Source organism: Mandrillus leucophaeus, unplaced genomic scaffold (assembly GCF_000951045.1).
Source record: "Mandrillus leucophaeus isolate KB7577 unplaced genomic scaffold, Mleu.le_1.0 Scaffold36, whole genome shotgun sequence".
Lineage (NCBI taxonomy): Eukaryota > Metazoa > Chordata > Mammalia > Primates > Cercopithecidae > Mandrillus > Mandrillus leucophaeus.
Window position 1 is genome coordinate 433,833 of NW_012103809.1, and position 12,145 is coordinate 445,977.

General features: G+C 39.7%; 1 protein-coding gene across 1 annotated transcript in view; it reads right to left on the minus strand.

Annotated features, from left to right (window-relative positions):
• The window catches only part of CAGE1 (cancer antigen 1), a 58,670-nt gene that overhangs the window by 45,406 nt on the left and 1,119 nt on the right, over positions 1 to 12,145 (minus strand). Inside the window, exons 2-4 of the mRNA XM_011989623.1 lie at positions 10,491 to 10,708; positions 9,296 to 9,383; positions 3,529 to 3,938 (exon numbers count right to left, since the gene is read on the minus strand). Coding sequence (XP_011845013.1) covers positions 3,529 to 3,938; positions 9,296 to 9,383; positions 10,491 to 10,708 — 716 coding nt within the window. The remainder of the gene's footprint in view (positions 1 to 3,528; positions 3,939 to 9,295; positions 9,384 to 10,490; positions 10,709 to 12,145) is intronic.

Sequence of the window (12,145 nt, forward strand, 5' to 3'; positions counted from 1 at the left end):
AAAATAAAAAAGACAGTACATTGTGGTAAGAAATGGTGAAATGAATATGACATTAAAAACCCAGGGCCGGGTGCAGTGGCTCATGCTTGTAATCCCAGCACTTTGGGAGGTTGAGGTGGGCGGATCATGAGGTCAGGAGATCAAGACCATCCTGGCCAACATGGTGAAACCCCATCTCTACTAAAAATACAAAAATTAGCCGGTTGTGGCGGTGCACACCTGTAGTCCCAGCTACTCAGGAGGCTGAGGCAGGAGAATTGCTTGAACCCTGGAGGCAGAGGCTGCAGTGAGCCGAGATCATGCCACTGCACTCCAGCCTGGGCAACAGAGCGAGACTCCATCTCAAAAAACAACAAACAAACAAAAAGCAAACCCCAGGCCAGGCACAGTGGCTCATACCTGTAATCCTAACACTTTGGGAGCCCAAGGTGAGAGGATTCCTTGAGGTCAGGAGTTCGAGACCAGCCTGGGTAACATAGTGAGACCCTATCTCTCCAAAAAAATATTTTAAAAATCAGTCAGGTGTGGGGGCACGTGCCTGTAGTCCTAGCTCCTTCGGAAGCTGAGGCAGGAGGATTTCTTGTGGGCCATGGTCACACTGCTCTCCAATCTGAGTAACAGAGCAAGACCTCGTATGTAAAAAATAAATAAATAAAAACCCAGTAAAAGGGAGTGGTGCGCTGTATAATTCTCTGGAATTTAGAGACAAGGACTTCTGTATTTTGTTTTTTGAGCTCATCCTTCTGCAGAACCTTGCATCTTAATGGTTTTTCATGGTTCTGGGATAAAGATAACTATCATTACTGAGACCTACAAGGCCCTAATATCTTGCTCTTGATATCTACTATGGTTTAAATGCATTCCCTAAAGTTCATGTGCCAGAAGCTTAATCCCCAATGCAACAGTGTTGGAAGATGGGGCCTAGTAAGAGGTGAATAAAAATGACTAAATGTTGTTATCGCAGGAGTGTGTTAGTTATCACAAGTGGATTTATTACAAAAGTGAGTTGGGGGCTGCGTGGTGGCTCACATCTGTAATCTCAGCACTTTGGGAGGCCGAGGCGGGTGGATCACAAAGTCAGGAGATGGAGACCATCCTGGCTAACACTGTGAAATGCCGTCTCTACTAAAAATACAAAAAATTAGCTGGGCGTGGTGGCACATGCCTGCAATCCCAGCTACTCAGAAGGGTGAAGCAGGAGAATCGCTTGAACCCAGGAGGCGGAGGTGGCAGTGAGCCAAGATGGTGCCACTGCACTGCATCCTGGGTGACAGAGCGAGAATCCATCTCAAAATAAATAAATAAATAAATAAATAAATAAATAAATAAATAAATAAAAGTGAGTGCAGCCTCCACTTGCTCCCTTGATCTCACCCTCTTTTGCCCCTCCACCTCCCATCATGAAACGACAGCACAGAGACCCTTGTGTGATGTTGGCACCATGGACCTAGCCTCCAGAACCGTGAGCCAGATAAATTTCTATTCATTATAAATTGCCCAGTCTGTGATATAGTTGCAGCAGTATGAAATGAACTAAAGCAGTAGCTGGCCCGCACCACCTGTCTTCATCTGCTATACCCCTCCTCCTTCCTCCAACTCTGATCTTCCTGTACTCAGGGCTTCCTTCAGGTCCCAGTAGGTACCACGCTTCCTGCAGCCACAGGATTTGCAGATGTTATTCCTTCTGTATGGCATGTTCTCCTACCCCTAGCTGCCTAATTCACTCCTACTCATCCTTTACAGCTCAGCTCAATGATCATTTCTTCAGGGATGCCTTCCCCAGACTCCCTGATCAGGGTGGTATCCTAATCATAGATGCCCATCCTACTTATATTTGCAGCACTTACCATAGTTGCAAGTTTATACGTAACTTTATATAGCATCATAGCATATATAGTAACTTTATATAACATGCTCTACATATACTTTGTATGTAACTTTATTCACATAACTTATTGATCTTATCATAGTTGCAAGTTCACATTTATTTGTGTGATTATTTGATTAATGACTACCTCCTCTAGTAGGATGTTGTTTTCATGAGGACAAGAACTGCATCTTTTTGTCTGTTTTCTAACCATTACCTAATACGTAGTACAGACCTGGCATGTAATAGATGCCTAAAAGTATCTTTTGACTGAATGAAAAACAGCTAAATGCAATGGAAAGAGGAAAGAACAATCTTGAGAAACCCTATTTAGGCTGATTTTTAAAATGTTGTTTTCCAGAAATCAACATGGACAAAGAAAGTTCTTTTAAGTACTGTCAACTACTTTCAAAAAAATGAAAATGCTCATACTTGTAAATAAGGCATTATAGTCATAGTATTTCCCATCAAACTCACATTGAAAAGGTATTATTGGCCAGGTGCAGTAGCTCACACCTGTAATCCCAGCACTTTGGGAGGCCAAGGCAGGTGGATCATTTGAGGTCAGTAGTTCAAGACTAGCCTGGCCAACATGGTGAAACTCCGTCTCTACTAAAAATACAAAAAAAATTAGCCAGGTATGGTGGCAGGCCTGTAATCCCAGCTACGCAGGAGGCTGCAGTAGGAGAATCGTTTGAATCCAGGAAGCAGAGGTTGCAGTGAGCCAAGATCGTGCCACTGCACTCCAGCCTGGGCAACAGAGTGAGACTCCGTATCAAAAACAAAACAAAACAACAAGAAAAGAGAGAAAAGGTATCACTTATACTATTCGTGAATTTTATCTATTTTCCCATACCAATTCCGAGTATTTTTAATTTTTTTGTTCAGAAAGTACACAGAATGTATACTGTCGGTATCTTCAGTGCTCTGAGGATACTACATGTGTGCTCGGAATCAATAAACCAAATGATAAACTAATATTTTCACTTTAGTAGAAAAATTAGTATTTTTTGCTTGTCAATAGAAGTCCAATATGACAGAGAAATCTTGTTTTTCTTGAAAAATTAATTAGTGCTTCAGCACTCCTTCCTCTTCTTAACCTTTCCATTACTGTAAACTCTGCTACTGCCAGCCAGTTTGATTCAACAAATGTAAAAGCTTATTATATTCAGGCTGCTCTGTCTACACGGCAGCCATTCTTTTGTTTCTTTACTTCTCTAATACACTTGCTTTCGATGAAAAAAATTATAGTAAAAAAAGCTTATTACATTCAAGGAACCATACAGACGCTGTGGTGCATAAAAGGGTAAGACAGAGTCCTGAGCCTTAGAGAAATTACCATTTGGTGGAGCTAATCCTCAAGTATGGACTTGAGGATTATTTTTCTTTACCAGAAAAATTTATTTCTGAATTGGCTAAGATCTCAGAATGCATTTTCCCCGGAGAAGCAAAGTCCCTCATGCTAACTAGGTGATTTAGCACTGCTTGGAAAAGTCTCAGATTTTATATATATATATAATTTTTTTTTTAACGAATCCTTTAATACTCCACAGGCTTTACTGACCATCACAATCGTACTTCCTCTGCTTTATAATTAACTCTCAGATGAACTAGGTTAGAACTATTCTCTTTATAAATGGTTTTACAATATTATTGTGTACACTTTCCTTACACACGAAGCTTGGAGGTTGGCTAGGGTTGAGGGCAGATTCCTTGGCAGTACTTTTAGCCAGTGATTTTTCTGGAAATTTCAGGGTCTCTCCACTGCAGGGGATTAGAGGCGGGCTTCTAGGAGGAGGCTGTCTAAAAGACTCGTTACTAAGTTGGTCTGTACTTGCAGAAACACTAGTTTCCATTGGATTTTCTTCCTTAAATGAGTCTTGCTTTATATTGTTGCCTTTTGCATAATTATACACTTGACTTTGAAATTCTGGTTTCTCTGTCATTTCATCATCAAATGCTTCTACACAGTGAAATTTGCAAACGGTGTCAAATTGTCTCAAGGAAGATATGCTGATGGTGTCAACTGGCTGAGTTAGTACATTCTTTGAGTAATTTTCAATGTTGTTGTCTCATAAGAAAGAGAAAGAAGGAAATAAAAATGAGTAGACCATGAACTTGGATGGTAACAGTTATATTTATATTTATCAAATAAACTGCTGTAGCCACTTACAAATTAAGTATTATTTCAACCTTATTTACTGTGTGAATTTTAGCACGGTTTTATGCTAGCAAACAAAACAAAACTTTACATGGGGGAAAGAAGTCCCCAAATGACTGCTACAAAAAAGTTTGTTATACATAATTCTGGTCAAATACAATTACAATAAATTTCAAGATATCTTCAAAATTATTTTGTTGTACTGTAATTTTAAGATGTTTTAAATTACAAAATCTTTCAAAAGGACAGGGATAGTATAATAGAAAACACATATAAACTTGCTTAATCTCACAAAAATCCCTTGATGTCAGTACTGTTATTATCCCTATTTTACAGATAAGGAAACTGAAGTACAAGAGATGTTAAAGTCACTTGTCTAAGGTCACAGAGCTGCTAAGCAGTGCTGCTGAGATTCTAGGCTACTACTTCTAAATGTTATGCTGTACTATTTTTCAATATGACAAATTATGCAGGTGTAATGTTTTTTAAAATCAGAAGCAAACAAGAATCAACATAATCATTATCAACATAATCATTCCCAAAGAATAAAGTTCCCAGATTTCTTCATTTTGTGACACCCTTAATGTCTCAGTACTTTTTTTCACAGTACCTCTGGACCAAAGGAATATTTAAGTTCCATTTAGTAAATAATTAAGTTCAAACTAGTATTTGTCCTAAGTTATTAGCTGTTTGAAAATACACATAAACTAAAAGAAAAATATGATATTTTATTCTTAAACAACCACACTTTACTACTTGGATGTACACTGTTAGGCATCATACAGCACCTCAAACCGTGGAATCAGATTGGAGACCACCACTCTCACTTCCTATACCACAATGATTTTCATGCAGGACTTGCTTTTTATTATAGCAACCTCCAAAAACCTACCTTTACAAATAAGACATCACAGGAAGGACTACAATATGGGTTTATAGTGAAAACTACAGCTAACAGATTGTGGGGGTCTGATAGATGTCCAGTGTCACTGTTTCCCTCAAACTCCAAAATACCCTGCAACACTTTAGGTGAATGATTAATATATAATATTGTTTTATGTGCTTTTATATTTTACATAAATAGCATATCACTATATCTATATCCATATAAAAGTCTTGGACCCAGTGGTTTATACCTGTAATCTTAGCCCTTTGGGAGGCTGAGGTGGGTGGATCACCTGAGGTCAGGAGTTCGAGATCAGCCTGGCCAACATGGTGAAACCCCGTCTCTACTAAAAATACAAAAATTAGCAGGGCGTGGTGGTGCACGCCTATAATCCCAGCTACTTGGGAGGCTCAGGCAGGAGAACCACTTGAACCTGGGAGACGGAGGTTGCATTAAGCCAAGATCATGCCACTGCACTCCAGCCTGGGTGACAGTGCAAGACTCCGTCTCAAAAAAAAAAAAGTCTTTATTTCACACAAAATTTTGCTTTCGAGGCTTAGCCATATAAATACATACATATGTAGTTCATTATACTGAAAGACTACGCTTTATTCCTTTCTTGTTGGCTATTTAAGTTGCTTCTAATTTTGCCCTTAAAAACAGCATTGCAGTGAACATGTTTCCTTCTATGCCAATGTAAAAATTTTTGTCTAGGCTCTGAGGATACACCTCGAAGTGAAATTGCTGGATTATAGAAAATACATATCTTCAACTTTATTAGATATTGCAAAATTACTCTCCAAAGTGTTTGTACCAATTTATGCTTCTACCAGTAGCCTCAGGGTTCCTTTGCTCTACAAATCCCTCCAAAACACGTTAAATTCATATGTATGAAATGGCATTTTACTGTGATCTTCTTAATGTACATCCTTTCATGTATTTAATGGTCTTACAGGTTTCCGTTTCTGTGATCTGCTTGTTGTATACTGTTATGGGCCCAACTGTGTGCCCCTAAAATTCATATGCTGAAGCTCTCATCCCCAGTACCTTAAAATATGACTCTTACTTGTAGATATGGCCTTACTTGTAGATATGACCCTGCATTTCTCAAGTCTTAAGAAATCTTAGGCGGAGCGTGGTGGCTCATGCCTGTAATCCCAGCACCTTGGGAGGCTGAGGCAGGCAGATCAGAAGGTCACGGGTTCAAGACCAGCCTGGCCAACATGGTGAAACGCTGTTTCTACAAAAATACAAAAAAATTAGCCAGACATAGTGGCAGGTGCCTGTAGTCTCATTACTCAGGAGGCTGAGGCAGGAGAATAGTTTGAACCCGGAAGGTGGAGGTTGCAGTGAGCCGAGATCGCTCCACTGTACTCCAGCCTGGGTGACAGAGCAAGACTCCATCTCAAAAAAAAAAAGAAAAGAAAAGAAAAAGAAATCTTTTCTGTTGTCACAAAGGCGTTTGATATGGTTTGGCTCTGTGTTCCCACCCAAATCTCATCTCCAGTTATAATCCCCATGTGTTGAGGGAGGGACCTAGTGGGAGGCAATTAAATCATGGGGACGGTTTTCCCCATGCTGTTCTTGTGATAGTGAGTTCTCACAAGATCTGATGGTTTTAAAGTGTTTGGCAGTTCCCCTGCCCCTCCTGTCGTCATTTAAGACATGCCTTGCTTCCTGTTTGTCTTCTGCCATGATTCTGTTTCCTGAGGCCTCCCAAGGCATGTGGAACTGTGATCCAATTAAACCTCTTTTCTTTATAAATTACCCAGTCTTGGGGAGTTCTGTATGGCAGGGTGAAAACAGACTAATACAGCATTTTCTACACTTCTTTTATAAGTTAGAACTTTGCAGTTCACATGTAGGCCTTTATCCATGTGCACTTTATTTTGTATTTGGTGTGAGGTAAGGTTCTAATCATTTCCTACATTGAGAGAGCCAACTGTTCCAGCACAACCAAATGAAATCCCCCACTGGTTTATAATGACACCTCTATCAAATACCATGTGTCCTCATACATAAATGGGTCTACTTTGTCTTTTATTTATTCTACTGGTTTGTTACCCTTCTGCCTATAATACATCATTATAATTACTATAACTAATAACTCTTGTAATCTAGCAGGATAAGTCTCCACATCTTCTTTTTCAAAATTGTGTTGGGTATTTTTTTTAACTTTTTCACTTCTGAATGGGAATGTTAGGATTAAGGTAGGATACACGAAATTGCATTAATTAATAGACTTCAGGAAAACTGACATCTTTACAATCTGAACATGAAACATTTAATTATTTATTATGGCCTCCAGGAAAGTTTTATAATATTTTTTAATGGAAATCTTACACTTTTTGTTAGATTTATTCTTAGGTACCTTAGTTTGTGCTGCTACTGATAATAGTAAGTTTTTAATAATTACTGTTTTACATCTGTTGTTGCTAGTACATTGGAATGCTATTGGTTTTTTAATATTAATTTTATATCTAGCTTTCTTCTAAACTTTATTAGTTCTAATAGCTCATCTGTAGGTGCTTATGACTTTTCTATGTAGAAAAGTACATATTTGCAAATAATGATAATTACTTCATTACTTCTCTTCCTTTCTAATGCTTATAGCACTTTTCTTTCTTTCTTTCTTTCTCTCTCTCTCTCTCTCTTTCTTTCTTTCTTTCTTTCTTCTTTTCTTTTTGAGACGGAGTCTCGCTCTGTCGCCCAGGCTGGAGTGCAGTGGTACCATCTTGGCTCACTGCAAGCTCTGCCTCCCGGGTTCACGCCATTCTCCTGCCTCAGCCTCCCGAGTAGCTGGGACTACAGGTGCTCGCCACCATGTCCGGCTAATTTTTTGTATTTTTAGTAGATACAGGGTTTCACCATGCTAGCCAGGATGGTCTCGATCTCCTGACCTCGTGATCCGCCCGCCTCGGCAGTACTTATTTTTCTTGTACCTGCAGGTATTAAATTCCATAATTTCAATAAGCCTTGTCAAATCTTTTCATTTTAGTATTACTTACAAGTATTAAAAATAAAGACATTTGTATACAGCATTTAGATTTGCTTTAATAAACATGATCAATGTAGGGCCCAGTGTGGTGGCTCACAGCTGTAATCCCAATACTTTGGGACACCGAGGCAGGAGACTCACTTGAGCCCAGGAATTTGAGACCAGCCTGGGCAGCACAGTGAGATCCATTTCAAAAACAAAACCAAAAACATGATCAAAGTATCTCATCATATGATTAAATCCCACATAGCTTTCATGTATCAATTTAGGATTAGAATAACAGATTTGGAGTTACATCAACACACAGTTCTCTTTTTTTTTTTTTTTTTTTGAGAGAGGGTCTCATTGTGGTTGTCCACGCTGCAGTGCAGTGGCGTGATCTCAGCTCACTGCAGTCTCAGCCTCCTGGGCTCAGGTAATTCTCCCATCTAGGCCTCCAAAGTGGCTAGGACTACGACACCTGGCTAAGTTTTTGTATTTTTAGTAGAGGCGGGGTCATGTTGCCCAATCTGATCTCAAACTAGTGAACTCAAGCAATCCTTCTGCCTTGATCCCCCAAAGAGCTGGGATTACAGGTGTGAGCCACTGTACCTGTTGCTTTTTGTTTTGTTTTGTTTTGTTTTAGAGATGGAGTTTCGCTCTTGTTGCCCAGGCTGGAGCGCAATGGCGCGATCTCAGCTCACTGCAACCTCCACCTCCTGGGTTCAAGGGAGTCTCCTGCCTCAGCCTCCTGAGTAGCTGGGATTACAGGCATGCACCACTATGCCCGGCTAATTTTGTATTTTTAGTAGAGACGGGGTTTCTCCATGTTGGTCAGGCTGGTCTTGAACTCCCAACCTCAGGTGATCCACTTGCCTAGGCCTCCCAAAGTGCTGAGATTACAGGCATGAGCCACTGTGCCTGGCCCTTTTTCTTTTTTTGTTTAAGAGACAGGTTCTCCTTCTGTTGCCCACTGGAGTGCAGTGACATGATCATAGCTCATAATAGCCGTGGACTTCCTGGCTCAAGCAATCCTCCCACCTTGGCCTTCCAAAGCACTGGGATTATAGGTATGATCTACCACACCCAACCTCAATACACATTTAAAGATACTTGTATAGTAGAAAATTTTTGTGTCTGAGACTGGGACTTGATTACAGCTCATTCATTTAAAGCTACACAATCCTGGGCAAGTTACTCTCTGAGTCTTATTTTCCTTATCTGTAAAATGAAGATAAAAACAGCCCTTATTTCAATTTTTTAAAAGCCTTATTTCAATAAGATTGTGGATTAAGTGTGATGATATATATAAAGTGCTTAGCACAATACCTGGCTATTGTTATTATCACAGAACACACAAAAAAGTTTCTCTCTTTTGCATATTGCTAACAAATAGATACTTACCATTTAACAAATTGTCTAGTGTGCCATAAGCATCTTCACAAAGTGTGGATTCATACTCATTTTCCCTTTCAAAATTCTTTATTTCATTCTGTATTAATAAAAAAGGCATTAATACTTCAAGCAAACATCATAAGCTTCTTCTAAAGGTATTTGCACATTGTTATGTAATTCTGCTATTAGAATATTTCGTTACACAGATAGAATGTGCTTTCTGGTATCTTTCCCCAGCATATATTTGGCTCCCTTTTAGTAAAACTATGCTAACAGAGTCCCAATATTAAACAATAATGTAACAAATAGCTTGCTATTTTAATATTTTGGTTTTTTGGTTAGTCAAATCATGTGACTATAAACTTAGGGATACATGATAGCATATTTATGTATTGATAATTCTTTGATGTTTATTAAATCTAGTCTAAACAGCATTAAGATGGTTGTTATTCTAGTCTTTTAACACTGAAGATATATAAAACAGGCATATATCTGTGACGTATTTTTATAAATTCCTATTTAGTGGAATCAGATGTCACTGACTATCAAATGTTTAGAACAACATTCATGAAGATATTGGGACATTACAATCTTTTATTTTGTAATAAAAGGAGCTAGGCATTTTCATGAAGATAGGAAAGTTGTCATTTACATGCAGGGTGCTGTCAATGTCATTATGAATGACAACTGAATTATTTGCATACTGACATAAGTGGAAGATGCATTAGACTATAAGCCAGGTTCCTTGGGCTCTTGTCCTGCCTCTGTGCCTGAATTGTTGTGGTCATGTCCCCTGGCTGCACTCCTGGGACTTCATGAGGCTAGAAAGGATCAGTTTTAATGCTGTGTAAAAATGTACCTCGCTCTCTCGCCCAGGCTGGAGTGCAGTGGCGCGATCTTGGCTCACTGTAACCTCCACCTCCCGCATTCAAGTGATTCTCCTGTCTCAGCCTCCAGAGTAACTGGGATTACAGGTGCTCCCTTCCATGCCTGGCTAATTTTCATAGTTTTAGCAGAAATGGGGTCCCACCATGTGGCCCAGGCTGGTCAAAATGTATCTTACGCTAGTGAAACTGGGAAAACCAGACCATGTATTCCCTTCCTTTCTGTGTCCACTGAAGATTGTTTTATTGTTCCTTATATTTTTGAAGAAATTGAATTCTGAATACATCTGAGCCTCCCAGAACTTATAAGCAATGCACACCTGAGGCAAGTCACAAGTGGTACTGGTGGTTTCCATACAGATGGGAGAATCTGAAAGCATTATGCCTTGAGAAAGATTGCTGACATTCATGGTATCCGATTCTGATATGCTTTCTACTTTTTCATGAGAAGTATCCACTTCAAAACGTACAGGATCTGAAGGTGATGGCCAAAATATTTGATAGTCCTTGTTCATAACTGTTGAATAATGGAAGGCTTCTTTAAAAAAAAAAAATTGTGTCTATTAGTAGGTGCAAACAAAAAGCTTTTTCCCTATTCTTCTCATTAAGTAGCAAAGTTCACTGCCCTTGTTTGAAATGTCATTTGTCAAGTTATTAGAAAAATTAAAAATTTTAGTCTGAGTATACCATAATTTGATATGGTAGTAAATACTGGTTTCGAGAAAAACAAATAACATTGGCTACTATCCAATAATTCCCTAGGCGGCTTTGGACCTAGAAGGCGAAGGGATCGCTATGTTATTTAATCAAAGGATATTTACAAAATATTATCAGAGACCTATTAGTTTCCACAAAATGCTGGATTTCTATTTACTTGATACCTGCCACTTGAACACCTCACTACCAAGTCAAAAACAGCATTGTAACTCAGTTTTCCCTCCTCACTTTCCCATACTGCGCCTATTCCCTCAGGTACTTGTGTTTGCAAATTGGAGTTGCCATGGCATCCCTCTACCTCATCATCCATGGCTATTTAGATACCAAGTCTCGTCCATGTCTCCTTTAAAAAAGGCTTTCAGGGCCAGGCGTGGTGGCTCACGCCTGTAATCCCAGTACTTTGGGAGACTAAGGCGGGCGGATCACAAGGTCGGGAGATCGAGATCATCCTGGCTAACACGGTGAAACTCCGTCTCTACTAAAAATACACACACACAAAAAAATTAGCCGGGCCTGGTGGCGGGCGCCTGTATTTCCAGCTACTTGGGAGGCAGAGGCAGGAGAATGGCGCAAACCCGGGAGGCGGAGCTTGCAGTGAGCCGAGATGATGCAGCGACTCCAGCCTGGGTGACAGAGCGAGACTCCGTCTCAAAAAAAGAAAAAAGTCTTTCAGTAACCTGTGCTTTCTTTCCATCCCATGTTGCCACACTGGTCCACATTCTCCTGACTTCCTCAGGCCTCTCCGGGGCTGAGTGGAAAGGATGGCCACTCACATCGAGTCTATAAATTCTTCTTGTCCTTCCAGGCCATGCATAGCCTGGAGTGACATTACCTACCCAGTACTCCCCTGCTCTACTCAGATCAGGCTCATTTCCCTGCAAACAGATAATGTTCCTTACGAATTAAGCTTCAGTCATCTGCCCTGGCACGTGCTTCTCTCCTAAAACCTTCCGGTCTACCCATTTATCTATTTTCAAAATTGCTTCAATGTCTTCAGCCTCTAAATCTCTTACAATTCAGTACTTGGTGATTTCGTTTACTGTTTTAGAGCTTTACCACTGTTTCAAGGGTGTTAGTGTTTGTATTTACAGATCATAAATGTCTTAAGAGGAGTAGAGTTACGGCTTTCCAATATCCCCTACTGCAAATGGACCGGTGCTGTCCACACAGCAAACATTGATTGAATAAAACCTGCATTCTAATGATTTATTTCTATCAAGCTCTCTCAATTTATAGTCATTACTCATCTGCCTGGATT